Below are 21540 nucleotides of genomic sequence, written 5' to 3' on the forward strand. Positions count from 1 at the left end.
CATCCAAATGCCTAATCATAAAATAAAATATCTTCAGACGGTGCTGAGACGTGATACGTGAATGATAAAACATGAAACAGAACTTCAAAAATGAAGAATATGCTGCCGCATCAATACAACTAAGATTTGTGTGACTAGACACATGTTAATATGATAACAAACTTTTTTTCAATATCGCATTTATTGGTCTTAGGAAAAAAAGGGTGTCTTGTTATTCAGTAGTATCATCCTTTTCAAACAGACCGTTTATTTGAAAATGATTAATTTTGTATTCTCTATTTCCAGAGCGACGTTTTACCGCTACCATATCATCCCTCTGGAAGCATGTGTACAATTTTCCTGCGCACGTCGTAAATTAATGAAGTCAGCCGCTGAGTAGTCGTATAAAGTTTGCTGACACGTTAAGTCTTGCCTGGCATTTTCAACATATCGATTCTCAAAATTAAAAAAAACGACAAATTCACATGATCACGAAGGAATAGTTTACTAATAATTATGTGTGATTCAATTGGAGCTGGTTAAAATACATAAAAAAAGGCATATTCTAAATCCTAATACATTCTCTTATATAAATGTAGTGAGCAGGGGTTGCCTGTGAAACCGTAATAATAACGCTCGGGATGCCTATGGTTTAAAAATTGTAAACATTCCCACCAAATGAGACAAAGATGAGTGACACATCCCAAAGCAAGTGGGACGGCAATTTAGCTCTAACAAACCAAACATTATTAACTGACTAAGATAATAGAGGAAGCGATCATGGAAAACAATTGCTGGTGCTCGAGTTACAAAACAAAGTTTTTTTTTACAAATTTATTCGGAAAAAGCCTAAAATCATAAAAAACATGTTGGAACCACGATGTTGAATGAAAACGATCATTGAAACAAAGCCTTATCAAGCGGCCCAAAGACTGATGACAAGATATTCAAAGGCAAAGAATAAATTTATCTTTTGCAACAAGTTTGAAAACATAACGTGTTTGCAAAATCGTATATACAAGCAACTAAAATACACTAAAATGATTTTAAAAAAGACCCACTGGCCCAATGGTAAAAAAAAAAAAAAAAAACGCTTCAGAGACTCCAGAAGGCGTTTGAATGCAACAAGTAAATATAGCGATGTGCTTACAAAGAAAATAGTTTTGTCATATGTTTGAAAAATCCAACTCCAATATCTTCAATAAGATTGTTCGAGAAATACCTGCACACAATCAGAATACAAAAAACACAAATAAGGGAACTGATTGTTTTGATTCAATATTTACATCGTCTTTACTTAGTAAACGCTTCATGCATGATATTTTACTGCTTACGATTATTGAAACCGAGGACAAAACAATAGCGCCTGAATATATGTATGTGTTTTATTAACTTATAGAAATGAGGTTTTCTTGGTACTCAAGCGATTTTGTGTGCTATTAGGCTTATAAACTAAATCCAGTAAAAAAAAGATACATTGTCTCATTGTGAAAATTGTTGTAACTAAGCATTTATATTACTTACAAATTTATAAAATTTGCATTAAGAAATTGCACGAACTTAATACTTTTCAGTCTGTTATCGGTCAGATCCCTGAGGAATAAAAAAATCTGATTATTTCATTAGCAAATGTAATGATGGCGCCTTTTCTATTTGAATATAATCAAAGACGCTTTACATTAATGACAGATTGCTTTGCAATGTACAAGCATGAGAGATGGAGTGATTTGGAAGAACACTAGACTGTGCTTTGAAGATGAGATCATTTTATTGTAAATAAGCAAGGAGGGACTTCGCAACGTGCCTTTCAATGATTTTTGAAATAACAGGGAGGATTGTGACTGGTCTGTAGTTGTTACAGTTATTACGCTGTCCACCTTTATGTATTAGCGGGATTACTTGATGATAAATTGATGATCTTACAAATAAAAGTACGGTGGCCCAAAAGTGCCACGGCAAAACTTACTTTGCTCACGGCAAAACATTCTTTGGTCACGGCAAAACTTTCTTTTTTTCACAACAAAACTTTCTTTTTTTACAGCAAAACTTTGTTTTTTCACGGCAAAACTTGTTCACGGCAAATCTTACTTTGCTCACGTCAAATCTATAAAATTTATTAAAAGTTCAGAGTTCCTGTGTTCCTAGTACAGTAATCAAAATGGCGGATGAAACAAATGAGAAATCAACACTTGAGTCTTTGTTTTATGGAGGATATAACTACAAGGAAATGCTTTATATCGGTTAGAAACCCAACACCAGATGAACATGAGTCTGAGAACACTTAAAGGAAAGCTGAAAACTAAGTATAAATTTCAGAGGAACATGTTCGAATTCAACCACCAGGAATTGAGCAATGCTATACTGTCAGTCCTGGATGGTCCTGGATGTTGTATTGGTTACCGTAGTGTTTGGCATGCTCTATAGAGAAAAGGAATAAGAGTGTCTAGAAAAGTGGTAGAGGAAATAGTTCGTGATTTGGATCCTGAAGGAGTTGAAGCTGGGCAGCCAGGCACCATCTAGTCTGTGTTAACACATTAAGCCCGCAGTTTCTTCCTTTTCCATGTGAAATAGATCAAAAATCAACCAAAATTAAGCTCGCATGATAGTTTACAGAGTTAAGCTCCAACAGCGCATCCATAAAAGGCATTTTGAAATGGAAGTTTTTTTTGCGCAAAGTAAGTTTTACCGCTTTATTGTGTCAAAAAAATAAAAATAAAAAATATTGCCGAGAAAGCAGAAAAACATTTTCCGGAAAAAAAAAATTTTTCCCCGTTAAAAAAGAAAGTTTTGCCGTGAAAAAAGAAAGTTTTGCCGTGACCAAAGAGTGTTTTGCCGTGGCACTTATGGGTCACTGTATAAAAGCATACTTACAGATGATTTAATTTTGAATTGTTTTGAAATGCTCCTATTTCAATATTACTGATGGAATTTGATATCAACATTCTGTAAAACAGAATGAATTGAGATTAAACTATTTACAGATCCCTTAGACATCTTCAAAAATGATGCCTTAATCTATTCCCTGGCAATATCACCACTGTCCCATAGTCCAAATTCGCCACACTCAAAAAAAGAACATCCCCGTCAAACCCCTCCTTCCCGAGAGATAAGCTTATAGGATACGAAATAAATAAAACCTCACTGCACATTGTATTTGTACATAATAGTTGAGTACGTATTTCCAAAGTGATTTAAATTACAATTGTCTTAAATTGCACGAGTTGGCTGAGGTGAACGCAAAAGCTTTGATCTCCTTTAGACGGTTTTCATTCAGATTCCTAAGAGAAAACGGATCTTGTCAAATTAACAAAAATAATAATTGTGAGATGTCAAAAGTAGCAAACAATCGGACTAATGGTAGAAGGGTGGCGTGAGAAGGGAGAGGGGGGAAAGGGTACGTGGAAAGATGGATGGATGGATGGATGGATGGATGGATGGATGGACATAAATTATATAAAAATCAGTTCTACCTATAAGCTGTGCATTAATGACATTAAGACTAAATAAGTTAAATATAAATATACATCGATTTAAAAATACCAATTTTCAGTGATGTCAATGATAAATCGATGATTTTTTTATTTTCCTTTTAAAAACATTGATAGAGGGTTCGCTTTTTAAGGCATCTGGGAGAGCGTTCCAGATTTTGTTTTTTGGTGATTGCAGGTCATATCTTTAAGACCTAAGGTTTTATGCACTCGAACCTATTTGCTTCTCAAAAATTTCTGATAAGTAGTTAGGAGCTTGGCCATGAACAATTTTGTAAACCATAATGGCCTCCTGTTCTTGCCTCATTTCAATCAATGGCTTCCATTTTAATTGAACTAAAAGGTCTCGCGATCTTATAGCGTATGGAAAGCCAGTGATGATACAAGCCACTCAATTTTGTATAGATTGTAATTTCCTCGCAATGGTATCATTAATGCTATCCCAAACAAGACAGCAGTAATTGATATAGGGTTCAATGACAGATCTATATATTGAAATTCTATTCTCTATGGCCAGTATATGAGAAATTCTTTCAAGTGTACCAGTATTACGTACCACCATGCTGGATGGATGGATGGATGGATGTTTGAACGGATGGGTGGATGGATGATGGATGGATGGATGGATGGATGGATGGATGGATGGATGGATGGATGGATGGATGGATGGATGGATGGATGGATGGATGGATGGATGGATGGATGGTGTAGTAATACTCATCTAAGAAGACCAAACAATTTCGTACGTCCACTTCAAATCCTTTATTCCAACAACAAGGCCCCAATGCTTTACTGACGTGGCCGCTGACCGGCGCACGCCACTAGAGATGGATGGATAGATGGATGGATATTTATAATTAAAATCGCAACCCTGCATAGCCTACGACTCAATCAACTATTTGACCGGACTTCGAATGAGCTATTGGCTCGTAGATCATGAACGTGAGCTGTATAATTTCTTTAGTCAAACATAGTAAGTATACCAAAAATGCAAACAAACAAATTTGAAATTAGGTTAAATAAATTTATTTTTCGTGCGGTTTTAGTTTTCAAAACAAGAGAGGGCAGGATTCGTGATAGATTATTATCAGGTTTATGATAACAGGAAAATGGATATATGGATGGGCGAATGCGTTCGATGGATTGTGGATGAATAGAAAAAGATGAGGATTAATTTGAAAAATAAAGAAATATAATCCATAATGCCATAGTTACAGAACAGTTGTTCCTTGATAATGAAATCCTGGCGGAAGTGTTGTGATGTTGTTTCCCTGAAGTGACCTGAAAGATGCAAACACTTTTAATTATATAAAATTAACAACACAACACAACACAACACAACACAACACAACACAACACAACACAACACAACACAACACAACACAACACAACACAACACAACACAACACAACACAACACAACACAACACAACACAACACAACACAACACAACACAACACAACACAACACAACACAACACAACACAACACTAGCCACTAGCAGGATATATACACTTTTTAATCTTGATATGCTTTTTCTTATGACAGTTTACGACTTACTAATATGACATGCTTTATCACAAAAGCTCAGTTTCATTCTCGTGTCTAAAATGGCTAATTCCAAACAGCAAAGTCAATCAAATATGTAGTATACCTTTAACATTCTTATAATTTTACAATTTTACAATAGTCGTTAATATTGGAATGCTATTTGAAAGGATGCAAGTTTTTTGAATACGTTTTACTCTGCATACCAGTAATCCTCAATTCATATGTATTTGTACGATCATCCTTGCTGTCGTGTATTGAAGACAATAATAACTGTTCCCCGAAACGAATAAAACAACAACAACTCGAGTGAACTTCTAAACGATTCTGTTTATTGCTCAACACACCTCGTGCTCTCGGCGCGACAGTCGTGACGTCATACACGACCTGTCAATATACTTAACACTTGCTTTTTTTACATGGGAGTTTCCTTCCCAGGCAGGGGACTCTACGATCTCTCTACAGTGTCTTCTAATTGAAAACTGCGAACAAGGGCCAAAAGAGGTTTCAAAAATAAATTGTCTTTTTATTTAGCGACCAATTTTGGTCATCAATTCGCCGGTAGCTTGAGGTTAAAAATCATGGTTCATTTTTGAATCCATGTGTACAAAAAAAGCAATAATAATAATTTAGGCTACTAAAGCGATGTCAAAATGATACTTACGCTAATCGGAGTCTGATCAAATAGTGGAACATGTATGTTTCTGCTTTTTCTAAATTGTTGTAAGAGAGGTCACTGGGGACATAAAAAATCAAATAACCGATAACTTCTGAGCTGAATTTCTACAATGGATAGAGTGAATTAGCCACTTCATAAAAGAGCAAGAGACAGAGGCGAGTTTTGCATTTTTATCTTATTAGCAAACTTGTTGTCATATTGTCATTTTATAAAGCATGTCAATATACAGTAAGTCTAAGTTACCGGCCTTCAAATTTTCTAGACTTACTTATCCTGAGTTGTTCAATTCTCTCAAATGAGAATGTCATCAAAATTCAAAACTCACCCCAGACTCTTCTTTTTTTAAGCAAAATTAAGCAAATATGTAGTGTACTTTTAACAGACTTTTTTTACAATTTTACAATGTTCATTAATGTTGGAATGTTATTTGAAGGGATATATATTTCTGTACACGATTTATTTATATCACACAAATAATCCACTATTATTGGGGTTGGTACTCGCATATAATTACTGATCTTATCAAAATCCATTGTTTTCAGTCTGCATTATCCCAACGAATGCATAGAGGAAAATCAGACATATTTAGTTCATTCATTATTGGCTTTGTTTCTATGATAAACAAGCTAGAAAGAAAACAATTGGATTTTGATAAGAACAATAATTATACTAGATAATCACTTCGGCACGCAGCATTCGTAGGTATATAATGCAGGCAGCCTCGGGCTACGCCCTCAGCTGCCTGCATTATACCTATGAATGCTGCGTGCCTCAGTAATTATCTATTAAATAGCGAAGGGTGGGGATAATCGTCGTATCTTTAAGTGATTAAGATCGTAAGTAACTCACTCCTTTAGGGGTGTAAAAGGGGGAGGAGAGGAGGTGGTTTTAAGCACGTATTGTATATTTTAGTTGTACGTGTTACAGATTGTGGCTATTTTTTTCAAAATATCGTGACTAAAAACTGAGCCTACAAACAAAGCAATAATAATACTTACATATGTGACACGGAAAAAAGATGAAACCATGCTTTACGTTCTATTTTTGTAATACGATTTTTTGAAAGTTTCCTGTGAAAATATGAATAATTAAATTATTCATCCCTGTAATGAAACACATGACTTTTTTTCGCATAAAGGAAGCTATAGCCAGGGTTGGGAGGTGCCAATTGTAGACGCAACCGCACGTCTGACTTAATGCACATGACGATGCCTCTCTTAATATCTGGTATATAGTAATTCAAGTATGATGGTCATACGAGCCGAAAGACTTCGTATCATTTTAGTATGTTCTTTTTATGCTGCTGTATTGTGATTCAGTCCATGATTTTGTCCGTGCGTCTGTCAGTTTACACAACAAATGAATCCTGCTTGATGTCAAAGCGTAAAAAAATGTCGGCCATCCAAAACTTTGTCGAGTAATTTTTTAAGAACAAAACTAGACCCTGGGGCGGACGGTGGTAGGTTGTGAACATGTGGCAAAATTGTGCTAAGGTCGAAAACAAAGACTCCTGCGAAGAAAACGATGTGGTGCATGTCCATTTCATTTTTTCGCTTCATGGTTTTCCTTATGGGGGACATTATCTTTATATCGATGGAGAGAAACAACCAAAGGTGTTTTGCCCGATTATATTTTATCTTTCAGTTTTATCTAAATTGGGCTACCTGTGCTATTGGAAGCTTAGCTTTTTCGCAGTGCCTAAATTAATATTATATCTCCATTCAAAACATATTTAACCAATCATAATCATAGTCGATCGTTTCTCGCATTTTATTCACGGATTTTTTTCAAACTTCACAACAACCTTCAAGCAAAACCTATTTTAATCTAATAACCTGCTTGAATCCCCAGAAAAGGAGGGTTTCTTTAGATCCTCCGACAAGCCTTAAAGGAAACAAACGAAGATGTAAACTAGATGTAATGACTATCGGTTGTAAACAAAGAACTGTGCTTTGGAAAAGTTACAAAATGAGGGGAGTTCTTTTGCGCCAAACAAGTTTAATTTCGCACCAAAACTTTCATTACATCCCATTATTTTATACACCGAGTGAGCATTACACCTTTTGCTGTTCATTAGCAGAAAATGTACATTCATTTGTGCCAATAGTTGTATAATTAACGTGTAATGCACTTTAACATCATTGTTAAAGTAGGATGACCAATCTTGCTTCGAATTTTTTCAATCCGTGGCAAGATTTCATTCGATGTTTAACTATAGTTTTAGCGGTACATTGAACATAAACATCTTCTTTATCACTCGCATTCCAAGTCGATGATGCGCTTGTAGATGCTTTAGCTGTGGTAGGTCCTTTATCATCCTCTGACATCTGGACATCAATTGTAAAGCTTAGTTCGTACGTTTTCCACAACGTTTTTTTTTTTTTTTTTTTTTTTTTCACAATCCCTTTTATCTAACTCGAACCTCTCCTTTTTTTTCTCTCTGCCCTATTCTTTACTCACGCACTGCATTGTTATTGCGTCATTATGATGTCGCAGGGCCTGGGAAACGGCTGTACACACAGAGTTCTTTATACTTCAAGATCTAACCATTTGCAGGAGTATCAGTTACAAAGCTTGAACCTTTTAAATTGTCAATTCGTTATTTTAAAACCCTGAGTTAGTGAAGTGGAAACTCAAACGCACGACCCCACGCACAACAATTCAAAACTGCCGATCAAACCGGGCGGGCGGCGAGATCTAACAGAGAAACCAGTTGCCTTATGCGCTTTTGCAAACCATCTTTAGGACTAAAATAATTATTTCGGCAAACATTCGATATGGGTAGCGGGTTATGGTTCAATTTTGCTTATTCTATCGCGCTCTGTCTTTCAAATAATTTTGCCATATGTTCTAAACTTCTTTTTACACAGGAATTGACCTCTTTATCAAGAGCATGATGCCTTCCCATTTCAGACCAAATTTATGTGTCTTCGTGTGCAACCGTCAACAAGTAAAAAATATTCTAATAAGTACACAAAAGAACATAGCCTAAGCTAAAGAGGTCTATTCCACGGCTATACCGATTTTTATCTCAAAGGAACAAACAAACGTTATAATAAACTATGAAAATAACGTAGGTGTATTTGGTCTGTTTCAGTAATGACACTTAAAACATGAACACTTTTTTTAAACTGCATTCATAACTATTCAATCAAATCTCTATAGAAACAAGGGAATCAAGCATTTTTTTAATGCGCCATCCAATCACAGCAAACGGCAGAAAGTCTTTAGATGTTTTATTTTTAGCTCACTTCATGTAATCTAATGTGAACTAATGAACTGCTGCTAATCACATATCAAAACGTGATAGTATGAAAAACTGTAGCTAAAAGTGCAAACCGTTTCAAACATTTCAAAAAATAAAACAAAAATTGTCTTCATTGATGAAGTATCTGTTATAACATAATTGATACACGTTATAGTATAAGCTTTAAATAACTTTTACGGCAACACTAACACAAGAGCTTCTGGGATAGCGTGAAAACATTTTTAGAGCCTCGGTAAAATCTGGCTTCTGATGGGATGCTCCAGAAATGTAAAAAAAAAAATAACTTGAAGTGTTCATGGTTCGAGTTTTCGCATAATAAAATAAGAAGTAATATAAAAAATATAAATATATATATATATTTCTTACAGATTTTTGAGACGTATCAGAAAAAGGAAGCGATTGGAATGAATTACTGTCAGCTTGTTCCCTGAAAGTACGCTATAAAATGAGAGAGAAAAAAAAAATGCATTTAACGTTGCTTAGCAGTTACTGCAATTTTCATGAACATTCGAACTAGCAAAAAAAAAAAAAAAAAAAAAAAAAAACACAACAAATTTCAGCCTGCAACTCGGAGACACAGGGTTGGCATGTTTATGGGAATCACAGTAATGACATTAAAGATCACACCTGATTATAATCCATTAAGTTATTTTTTAGCGTGTACGGCTCATGTGGAGTTCGATGCTTGATCTTAGCCTTAAATCATTATTTGGCTTTCTTTATAAGAATGTTTTGAGAATACTCATATATTTACTTCGTTTGTTCGTTTTTCTTTCCCTTATGGAACCCCAAGAAAAGTATCGTGATTATCCTATAAATTTGTTAGAGAGAGAGCCGTCAATATTTAAATCTTATTAGATATTTTAGAGTGCAATAAGGGTAGATATTTTTTTGAGTCAATCGTGACAACCCGAACGATCGAGTCGGTGCTATTTATAAGATTTTATGTAATGACTGTGAGGCAACATATATTGGTGAGACGGGTAGATCGTTTAATATCAGACGTAAAGAATATCAAAGTGCTGTTGTGAAACAGGATGAACACAATAATATTGCCAGGCATCATACCAAGACTGGTCATACGATAGACTGGGAATCCAGTGAATGCCTTTCTTTTTTGTAACAATAAGTAGCAACGACTTGTACTGGAGAGTTGGTTTACCAAGTTTGAGCATCATCCACTAAAATCGCTCAATTAATTTACCGGCTCCGTATAATAGGCTTATTAGAAACAATAAAACCGCCCACAACACCGAAAGAGTGACTCGCACTCATTAGACCGATGTCGCCAATTACGCTTCTTCATGTAATTAGGCTATTGTTATCGTGGCGGTATAAATATGACCAATCTGACTTTTATTCTTCACTTGACTCTGAAGATGACTTCCGCTCAGGCTGTCGAAACGTCAGTCACATCAAACAGTCCTTCTCAGGACTACATCCAACTGGATGATCATATTACTTTGATTAACATTCATTCACCTGGGTTCAGACCGTTCTATACAATACTCTAACTTGAATAATTGGATGAATAATTATATCTTATTTGGGTTTTTCCCGTCGGGCTAATATTTACGAGTTGTTGCGAATGTATTTTTCCGAGTCCCGTAGGAACCAGGGAAAATGCGAGTAACGAGTAAAATATCATCCCATATTACGGGGGAAAAAATGATCAAATAAGTTATTTATTACACGATATGAAAGGAATATATGTATTTGTCCCTTTTTTAGCGATTTTATCATTATCATCTCAGAAAAACAACGCAAACACAAGGAAACCAATATTGAGTGCTTTTAATTTTATTGGTCATTAGGCAAATTACGTGACAACTAACTTGGAACTCGTTAAACCAGATATGAGGTTCGTAAGGAACACACTTTGCATTGATTCAAAATAAGTCTACTAACAATCAAAAGATTTGAAAAGTTAGAATCATAAAGACAAATTACTGCAAAAACTAAAATGCTTAGTTCACTAGTTCTAATAGTTCATCGTCGCTGTCTAATGGACCGATTTTCTTGAATTTCTTCGGTGCGAGTTTTGAATTTGGCCTTTTACTCGCGTAAAAACAAAACAAAACAAAACAATGTAGTGCATTTCGATTCGATTTCACTGCATGTTTTTATTATGGGAAAAATTATCTTCATCTCGAATAAACAACAATTGAAAATTTTTTCCCCGATCATATTTTTACCTTTGAGTTTCATTCAAATTGCTCTCCCTGTGACTTCCTAATTGGGAGCTCCGCTTTTAGGCAGTGCCTAAATATATATATTACTTCATCTTCGGCGAAATAAGTGGTCTCGTTGTCCTTCTGTACATCGACGGTCGTATCCTGGTTTTCGAAAACTTTTAAGAGGTCATCGTCATCTATTTCAAAAATTGATGTCTAGGAAATCTAGGTGAGATCTCGTGTCAAAGTGAAGATTTACGTTAAAAAGTGGGTCAACTTCACCTTGAAAAATCATGCAAAAAGTTGTGAAAAGTTGCGTGTCTATTATGCTAGTTCTGTCGCGGTTAAACCGGTTAAAGCGGTTAAACCGGGACGCAACTAGCATATTGCTGTGCCATATTTTGCTAGTTGTCGTATAATAAAACGTGTTATTGTCGTCTCAGCATTACCACGCGTGTTTGGCTTATCTTTTGATTGACGGCAAAAATACCACTTTCATTCTTCTAGCCAGCTAGTCCGAATGAAAATATTTTCCTTTCCAACCGCTTCATGATAATAAATATATACACCAAGTTAGGTAGGTTTGCATCAAACACCTTATTTATCGGGATTCCTGTGGAACGGCCCGAGTTATAAAATGTAAGCCGTTTTCCTTCTTAGTCGCCCAATCTGCAGTTGACCACTATGACGCATGCGTCTTATGCCACTATGATGCATCGAAAGCTCAGGTCTACGAATATTTGCCGATTGTCTTGCCGAGCAGTTGCCTGAGTGGTGAAAACATATTATTGCTAGTGCGCATGCTATTCTGATTAGATGTACTAATTCATCGAAGGCTCTAATCGCATGGTTATTATTCAGAAGAAGGCAATGCGTAGTCGGCCTTGGAAGACATTGTAGTATGCTGGCAACATTGCGTGTAAAGCCAACCGGGATTGTAAAGAAAGCCTTAAAACGAAGTATGTCTAATACGCTCATGTCACATAGTAAAGCAGATGCCGTTTGCGGTAGACCTACACAAAAAGATGTCGATCGTTTTTGGAAGTACTAACCAAGGTTACACAAACGATAACACATGCAAGTCGCCATATTGGATGAAGCAAAATATAATGTAAGAAGCAACTGGAAAAGTAGTTCTATAATGTCACTCTTACACTAAATGTTTGCCTATATAATAATTGCCTATAAAATCAATGATATCATTATACATGCGAAAGTATTTGTTGTGTATCGAATTTCACGTCAGTAGAAGACGTCATCAGTTAATGTTCTTGATGAGTTTAGTTTCAATATACTAGAGAACGCTATTGATCAAAATAGTGTACAGAAGCATATTATGTTATTAGGGGGTTACCTATGGTAAACCGCTCATAAAATCCTTTTTTTCTTCTTTTTTTAGCAGGTTACCTGTGGTAATCCGCCCTTAAAATACTTTCGTTTTTTCCCCTGATTCTTCCCCGACAAGTCACTATGTTGTCAAGTGATTATGAAAGGGCGGAGTTAAAGCATTATTTTATTTCATAATCAGTGAACAGGAATGAGAATATACGACTAAAAATGACTTGGAAAGTCTACCACGTGGAATTGAAGGTCGACAACTTTATTATTTAAACACGGAAGAACCCCGAGTAAGCGCCACTGCGGGCGTCTAGTCTATTAACAAACGAGAACGTGATGTCTTTTGGATCACTCTTCAGTAAATTGTCAGTTGACACACAGGGAAAGAAAAAACCTAAATAAACCGCCTGTTGCACTGTATACGATACCTGGATAATCGAAACTAACTTGCACTACCATTATACTACGAACATGTTAATTCCCCATACTAACATAACAGTACGTGATAAACACGTGCACTACGAACAAAACAATCAAAAACGCAGTCATTAAAACACTTTTTTTTTAAATATGAACTTCTGTTTTCTGAATGCAATGGTTCTCTGAAAAAATTATTCTTCTTTTTTACATTTTTCATGACCAAAATTTTTTCCTGACGATGTTTTACAAGGATCAGGAAAATCACAAGCTATATATCTTGCACTTTCTGCTACAGGTGAGTGCAAAATATCTTACAAAAAGTGCTTGTCTTCTTTCAATCTTACGCTTCAAAAAAAATTTAATTTATTAATGCTTACAAATTGTTTGAATGACAAAGAAATCGTATAATCAGTTGTTCTTCTATAAATAAGAATGATAAAGTTTAGGCAATTTTTTTTTTCCAAATAACCATAATACCCTCTATTTTGTATATATATATATTTTTTTATAAGCTTACTTCGCTTTCAAAAACTCGAAAACGTCAAACTTTCTTTATAATGAACACTTGGTGGGCAAATTTCCAAAGCGTTAAGGTGTAAGTAACGTATATATATTAATAAAAAGAAACATATCAGTAAACAGTTCAAGCAATAAAGCTTTATCTAATTATCCGTGCCCGGGCCATTAGGCCGGGGACACGAGTCTTAAAATGCAGCGCATATAGGTTTTTTTTGTTCGTAATCGAAGTCGAGAGTCTTAGTCCCCCTCGCCTTATTGGACTTTATTGGACTTTACTTCAGTTTATTATGCTTATGTTTATATTCAAGTTAAAGTATGAACCAACCTTTACTCATCAACCATTTAGTTTTATGAAAAACTAAAAATAGACACAGAAAACCTTCAAAATAAGGAATACATATTGTTATTATAACACTAATAAATACACTATTCTTATTAGTAACCTTGTTCGAATGACTGCAATTCGACAATACATATTCAATTAACTTTAATTGATACAGTACAGACACTAATATTGTGCAACATAAACAGTACTAAATAATGTGAAATTGTGCTAATTCTATCGTTTTCTATTATGTAATTAGTGCTATTTAGTTCTAAATAGTGCAAAGAATCCCATGACACTATTCAATCTCGCGCGCTGATTGGCTACCGAGAGTGGGTATATTTAGCGTGAAATACCATGGTTTGAAAAACTGAATAGCACGATATACAGGGATTCTGCGAGGTGTTGTTGTTGTTCTCGCATTCACCTCAAAATACAAAGATTTTAGTCTGTCACACTATCTTTGCTTTGTTTAGTTTGAGAATTGCAAAACTTGAGTTCCCAAATTTTAGTATTCAGCTAGACGCTGAGATTCAAAAGTTGAGAAAACCATTAACGTTTGCAACAACAAGAAAAAAGAGACAGGCTGCCAACATGGAGGCAGCATCAACTTCATCCTGGAAAGAAAAGACATTAAGCGAAAAAAGTGTCACGGACACCGAGAAAAGTACCGAAAAGTCTGTCTGCCCCAAGTGAAATGAAAAGAATTCTACTATTGTCGAGTACACAGATGAAGAAATCCTGGAGTTTAAAAAGAATTTGGTCGCGGAAAAATCACAACTACATATGTACGCCATTTTCAGTCATGGTGCAGAGAAAAATATAAGAAAGAAGTCGACTTAAACCAGATATCAAAGAAAAAAGCACCTTACCTTTCGAAGCACTTCTTTCTAGAAATACGCCAGACAACCAAAGATAACAAGGGCAAAGAATATCAGCCAGGTTCTCTTCAGACGTATCGCAACGGCCTGCGAAAGTTTTTCCTTGAGCGGCCATGTCCTCCTTCCCCCGACAACTTCGACATCGATAAAGAAGCAGATGTAGAGTTTGAAGAGGTCGCAACAATGCTGTCAATGAAGAAAAAAGATCTCAAGAAGAAAGGCTTAGGGACAAAACGAAATGCTGCCAGGTCGTTAGAAGACAAGGAAGTCGAGAAAATGTGGTCTTCAGGTGCTTTAGGCTTGCACACTTCAAGATCTCTCCTCCATTTTGTTTGGTGGAATAATGTCACCTATCTATGAGAATAAGGGCTTTCCAGGAGCAGTACGACTGTACAATTTATGATTTTACCATCCAGAGTACTTCATAGAGTACAAAGAGCGCCAAATCAAGAACCGCCAAGGAGACGAGAATAGCAGGAAAAGAACAAGAAAGTACGACAATAAAATCTGGAGGACCAATGGCGGCGAACGCGATCCATACCGTGCTTCTGTTGAGTACTTGGAACATCGACCAAAAGGTGAACAAGTCCCAAAAAAATCTGTTCTTAAGTCCAATTGACAAGCCAACATCTGAAGTGTGCTATAAAATGTCACCGGTTGGAATAAACACTTTGTCTAAGATGATGAAGAAGATTGCCGACATAGCTTCCATAGAAGGCAAATGTACGAATTCGTGTGGCCGTAAGACAGCAATCCAAGCCTTGTGAGAAGATTTCGACCCGCTGAAAATTTCAGAATTGACTGACCATGCTAAAACCAGAATCGATATCGAGTTACAGCCATAACCCATTGGAAAAACAACGCAGAATGTCCCACAAGCTGGCTGGATTTTCTCCTTGCAGTCAAAGTATTAGTAGGGTCAGTACGTTAAAAGTTGAAAGTTCAAGATCACCAGCAAGAAATACCTTGAATGAAATATCTGCCGATGTAGATGTCATCAGGTGAACCAAACAAGTAAAGCTGCCGAAGCCCCATAAAATGGTCTTGGGTTGAGCGGAGCCGTAAGTATACTGTTTACCGGAGTCACATGTAACAAGTCACCGGTGAATATTTCCATCAGTCTACAGGACGGTGTCCATCGCTAGCTCTTTCTTCATCCAACACTAACTGAACTACGCAAAAGTAAAAAAAGAAGAAGAATATGAAAAAGGAAATTACTTATTTTGATTTCATTTAGTCGTTAGTCTATTTAGTAATTGAATGTGTAATTCAGAGAAAAGTCTAGGCTTAAAAGTTTTGTGTACTCACCAGTTAGCTTCTTTGTTTTGCATGACATTTTCGCACATTTAAACTGCTGAACTGCCTTAAATTTCGATCAAGACGAGAAAAGGTCATTATTGTTGTAATAGATTAAAAGAAGTATTGCAGCGACGGCGATTTTTGAGAATAAACAGTTAGTTTTTTCCACAGCAGCAAATATTATTCTGCTTGCCACGATGTTCAAACCAAAAGATCAAACGATCACCCTTGAGCGGAATTCCTATTGGTTGGGAGGATAGCATCAGAATGGTTTCCTTCGTGGGCCAAGGTTTTCTTGAACTCGCACGATTTTTTTCTTTTTTCTTCTTTATATTCGCTTAGATTGAATATTGTCATGGGATTCAAAAAAAAATTCATTGGCTTGACTCGGGAATTCCAAGTCGAATTCACTCGGAAAGGCGATATCGCCTCTTCTCGTGAATTCAACTTGGAATTCCCTCGTCAGCCAATGAGTTTTCCTATAGTATTGCACGCTTTTAATGTTTGTACTCTATGCAGAATGCACTTTAATAATATGTTTATAATGATGTTACTATATTTGCATGTCCTTTATAACAATAATGTTAAATAAAGTTGTTTTTTAGCTTTGTCTTTAATTAAGTAGAGCAAGTTATTTTCCAGTGTTACTCTCCACCAACACTTACATGTCAGAGTGAAAACATAAAAATGTGAAACGCCTAATACTAAATATGTAATAGTCAAGTAGACTCGAGAAGAGAATATAATAGTGTTTATCTACTTTATTACACATGTTAGTGATCTAGTGCCTTAACTCTATTCTTTTCCTAATACTGCATTTTCTTGTTCCAGTATCCACTCGTTATATATTTGAGTAATTGTTCTCTCAAACACTTCTATGGCCTTAACCCCTCTGCAGCCCCCAGCACAAACGTTGCAAACATTACTTTTTTTATTATTTTATATAAATTGCGTGTAAATCAACTATAAATATTATAAACTATAAACTATAAATAAGTCTCATATTAATTCTGTTAAGCATAGAGAGATAGTTTTGTAAAATAAGCTAGATATTTGTCTTTTGTTTCCTTTTCTTTTGTTGAACACAAAACCGCCCTGATTAGCTCTGCTATTTGCGAGGAATTCGAAGTGTATTATAATTATGTAACTAAATTTAATTTTGTAAATAAATATTGTAAAATATTGTATTATAAAACGTTTTCCGGGGGAAAAACGACAGACTGTAGATCATAAAACATAAGATAAAATAATAATAATATAGATCAGAGACTGATAGAAAATAAAAGAAAAAGAGAAGGATACTAAATAAAGATATAAAAGGAGCAGGGGAGAGTAGTAATAAAAAATACAATGAAAAACAAAGATAGATTAGGAACTAAAGCAAGGTTTATTTACAGTCTTCTTAGATTCCTCATTCGTACAAACGTTTCATCCCCAATAGATTCCAGCTGACTGTCGGTTATAGAACTGGAAAAAATATATAATAATAAATGTTACAGCAAATTCGCTTCACGCATGACCAATGCTGCTAATGTTTTGATTGGACTTTCGGCGGTTTCGTGTAAAATTCCAAGTCTAGGCGCCAAATACTCTCAAAACTCCAGCGCTTTAAATAGGCCTTTTGCAGCTAAGCAATCACGTGCTGATTAATTCACTGATAGCTAATAAATGAACATTTTGATTCCTATGGGTGAAATTTACTGTACTGCAAGCAAACTTTCTACAGCCTGTTTCGAGAGATCGTAATAAAACTGCATTTCTTAACACACTGGATCACTGGATACACATGTTTTCATTCAGTTCTTTATAAGTAGCTAAAATGAATCACCAATTTAATATAAAAACAAAAATTTTGCAGTCCAGTCCAGACACGTGACCGTTAACTGCAAAGGGCCTATTACTTCAAGCTAGGGAAAACATAAATGTTTTCAAGCTAATTCTTAGCGATGTGGTTGATAAATTAATTCTATTGGAAAATATAATTTACGATCGATCATTTATGACAGCGGGTTAAAAACAAATATTTTTAAGGGGCATAACAATAGTGCAAATTGAAAAATGAGGAAAAATGTATTTCATCAGATTAATTGTTCTACATATCAATGTATATTGTTTCGGTGGCGTTTGACTGTCCAAATTCAGTTGTTTTCTTAAAGTCTAATTAAATTGCTCGATTTTGTTGAGTGTATAGTATAAATATAAACATCGAAATAAAATTGGTAACCATATAATAAAACGAATGAAACGGATTTTCCGTGCACTGCGAGCGCGAAGTTGTGCTGGATCCTATGGTCTTCTTTCTTTTTGCGTAAATAAATTCAATATCGACATAAAATTAGCCACCATATAACGAACCGAATAAAACAGCTAAAAAAGTAAAATAGTAAAATAGTACAAGAATAAATAATGATGAATCTATGGGAACAAATCCCTTCTCCGTAGGTAAGAGTAAACTGAAAGTACGGAACAGCGCTTACTGTTTCCAAATGGAAATGAAGTTTCTGAATTGCACATTCAATGTCCAAATTAATGACGATGCAAAATAACTTTACTTAGGTAAAATAAATTCTAAAAGAAATTAAGATTATAAACTTCTTAGAATACTACAGTTTCGAATTCCCTGTGAATGACCGCTGAACGCACAGCAGACGCACATTTTACAGGGTTAGCCTCACTTGCACGTAATACATCAGAATAGTTCGTGGAAATTCAGAGTATTTCTATTGTTCAAGCTGAACAATTTTTGCTTTCCCGTTGGCATATATAAACATTTTAACACGCAATCGAGGCTAACCCTGTACAAATGGATCTGCAGTAAAGCGTATCAGCGGTAGTATTGGAAATCGAAAAAGGTCTATTAATCCCTTTGTAAAAGATTTAGTGGTAATAAACGTTTGGAATAAATATTTGGTTCGTTTTATTTATACAAAATAAATTTCCAATTGAATCTTGGGCTTTTGGGGCTCCATTTGACTAGCTATGCTAAACTGGATGCTGCTGGATAAATATTAATTCGGTTTTAATTTTGTTTTTTCGTGTCTTTTATATCAATTAGTGCTCAACCCATCAAGACTATCAACGATTTCACTGTTAGTGTAGTTGGTAAGGCTATAGGATATCACGGCAGAGGTACCCGGTTCGAGTCACCGGACATTCAAGATAAAATGATAATGTTATGCAAATAATAGGTAGGTAAATAAACAATTAAGATAAGTAAAAACGGAGGCAGTAGAGAATAAATTGAAAAAGAGAGTGAAGTGTAGTGGAAAGAATGGGAAATTACTTTTATGCTAATGAGACCCAAAGACCATGGGTTTGGATATCCATTGGTTTGAATCTAATTAAATCAGTGTTGGATCGGTGGATATATACGTGTACGTATATACGTGATCTTATCGCAAGCATAAAATTAATGGTTTTTTAACTCAGGAATTATTAATGAGCTTGAGAATTATAATTGAAACCAAACCAACAGGGTATAACAGATGTTCATTCGTTCATTCGTTCATTCGTTCATTCGTTCATTCGTTCATTCGTTCATTCGTTCATTCGTTCATTCGTTCATTCGTTCATTCGTTCATTCGTTCATTCGTTCATTCGTTCATTCGTTCATTCGTTCATTCGTTCATTCGTTCATTCGTTCATTCGTTCATTCGTTCATTCGTTCATTCGTTCATTCGTTCATTCGTTCATTCGTTCATTCGTTCATTCGTTCATTCGTTCATTCGTTCATTCGTTCATTCGTTCATTCGTTCATTCGTTCATTCGTTCATTCGTTCATTCGTTCATTCGTTCATTCGTTCATTCGTTCATTCGTTCATTCGTTCATTCGTTCATTCGTTCATTCGTTCATTCGTTCATTCGTTCATTCGTTCATTCGTTCATTCGTTCATTCGTTCATTCGTTCATTCGTTCATTCGTTCATTCGTTCATTCGTTCATTCGTTCATTCGTTCATTCGTTCATTCGTTCATTCGTTCATTCGTTCATTCGTTCATTCGTTCATTCGTTCATTCGTTCATTCGTTCATTCGTTCCTTCGTTCATTCGTTCATTCGTTCATTCGTTCATTCGTTCATTCGTTCATTCGTTCATTCGTTCATTCGTTCATTCGTTCATTCGTTCATTCGTTCATTCGTTCATTCGTTCATTCGTTCATTCGTTCATCGTTCATTCGTTCATTCGTTCATTCGTTCATTCGTTCATTCGTTCATTCGTTCATTCGTTCATTCGTTCATTCGTCATTCGTTCATTCGTTCATTCGTTCATTCGTTCATTCGTTCATTCGTTCATTCGTTCATTCGTTCATTCGTTCATTCGTTCATTCGTTCATTCGTTCATTCGTTCATTGTTCATGTTCATTCGTTCATTCGTTCATTCGTTCATTCGTTCATTCGGTATTCGTTCATTCGTTCATTCGTTCATCTCGTTCATTCGTTCATTCGTCTTCGATTCATTCGTTCATTCGTTCATCGTTCATTCGTTCATTCGTTCATTCGTTCATTCGTTCATTCGTTCATTCGTTCATTCGTTCGTTCGTTCGTTCGTTCGTTCGTTCGTTCGTTCGTTAGTTCGTTCGTTCGTGCGTGCGTTTGTTTGTTTATTTATTCATTCGTTCATTTTTTTATTCATTGATTGATTGATTGATTGATTTATTGATTGATTGACTTCCATAATCATAAAATACTCCATTATAATTGTAATAATAAAAAGGTAAATTATACAATGTGAAAAGATGAAAAAAAATTACTGACTTTACGTACGCTAGTCCTTCGTCGGAGTAAAAGAGCGACGAAGGATTAGCACGGTGTATAATTTACCTTTTTATCATTATTGTTTCATTAGAAAACATAGGCAGCTCACACTAGTTTTTAGCTAATTATCTCTTCCATTATAATTGCGCGAGAGAAAAATGCGACACGAGACCGCATGAAGGGAGTAATCTCTTTTGCTTACTTTATTGAAGAAATATTAAAATGCATAGTAATTATAAGTGTTGTTTTTTTTTTTTTCGTGAAACTGTAGTCGTGTAAACGTAAACGTTTGAACTTTTTTTGTTTGTTTTGTATTTCTTAGTACGTTCTGTTCAGTCCGTCTTATAGAATAAAAAGATTTGCAAATCGATCTACTACTTAACGTTGAACTGTTAAATTACACTTAGCAAACATTTTGTTTTGCCCTGTTTTTAGTAAGAACCTCCCAAACAAAATGAACCATTCTTAAAATTCTTTAATGCGATACTAACAAAAAAATCCAAATGAAATGCCACAAATTCCATCGAAACAATGTTTGATTTCTTATAAATGTATTTCCATGTTAGTCTCGCATCCACAATACTTTTGAGAAGGGTCCATTGCAGTTTGAATCCGTTTATACATACAGTCTTCCTAGTTGCTTGTCAATCCCTTCAAAGCTTTGGTTGTTAAGCACTTTCAATGAACTCCATCTTATTTCTCTACGATTTAGAAAATGCATTTTATTTGTGTACAGCTAAAGATTTTTTTTTAATCCGATGCCCAAATTTCGGTTTGTTTTCCCCTTTCTAACCCCCTTATGCATTTGTTGGTCACGTGACCTTAAGGCACTAAAACGCGTTTTTTGAAATTACGGTGTACACAGCGTTTAT

The 21540-nt window shown here is 35.3% G+C and overlaps 1 protein-coding gene across 1 annotated transcript in view; it reads right to left on the reverse strand.

Moving 5' to 3' along the window:
* Positions 1 to 1125: 1125 nt before the first annotated feature.
* Positions 1126 to 21540, reverse strand: part of LOC116286598 (uncharacterized) — a 34124-nt gene continuing 13709 nt past the window's right edge. Inside the window, exons 4-12 of the mRNA XM_089027913.1 lie at positions 21295 to 21369; positions 17312 to 17383; positions 9327 to 9398; positions 6691 to 6762; positions 5678 to 5749; positions 4683 to 4748; positions 3180 to 3257; positions 2851 to 2922; positions 1126 to 1201 (exon numbers count right to left, since the gene is read on the reverse strand). Of these exons, the coding sequence (XP_088884039.1) occupies positions 1126 to 1201; positions 2851 to 2922; positions 3180 to 3257; positions 4683 to 4748; positions 5678 to 5749; positions 6691 to 6762; positions 9327 to 9398; positions 17312 to 17383; positions 21295 to 21369 (655 nt within the window). The remainder of the gene's footprint in view (positions 1202 to 2850; positions 2923 to 3179; positions 3258 to 4682; positions 4749 to 5677; positions 5750 to 6690; positions 6763 to 9326; positions 9399 to 17311; positions 17384 to 21294; positions 21370 to 21540) is intronic.

The sequence above is a fragment of the Actinia tenebrosa genome, unplaced genomic scaffold (genome assembly GCF_029948245.1).
Source record: "Actinia tenebrosa isolate PJP-AT-01 unplaced genomic scaffold, QUT_ActTen_1.0 PGA_scaffold12__29_contigs__length_12842862, whole genome shotgun sequence".
In the NCBI taxonomy this organism is placed as follows: Eukaryota; Metazoa; Cnidaria; class Anthozoa; order Actiniaria; family Actiniidae; genus Actinia; species Actinia tenebrosa.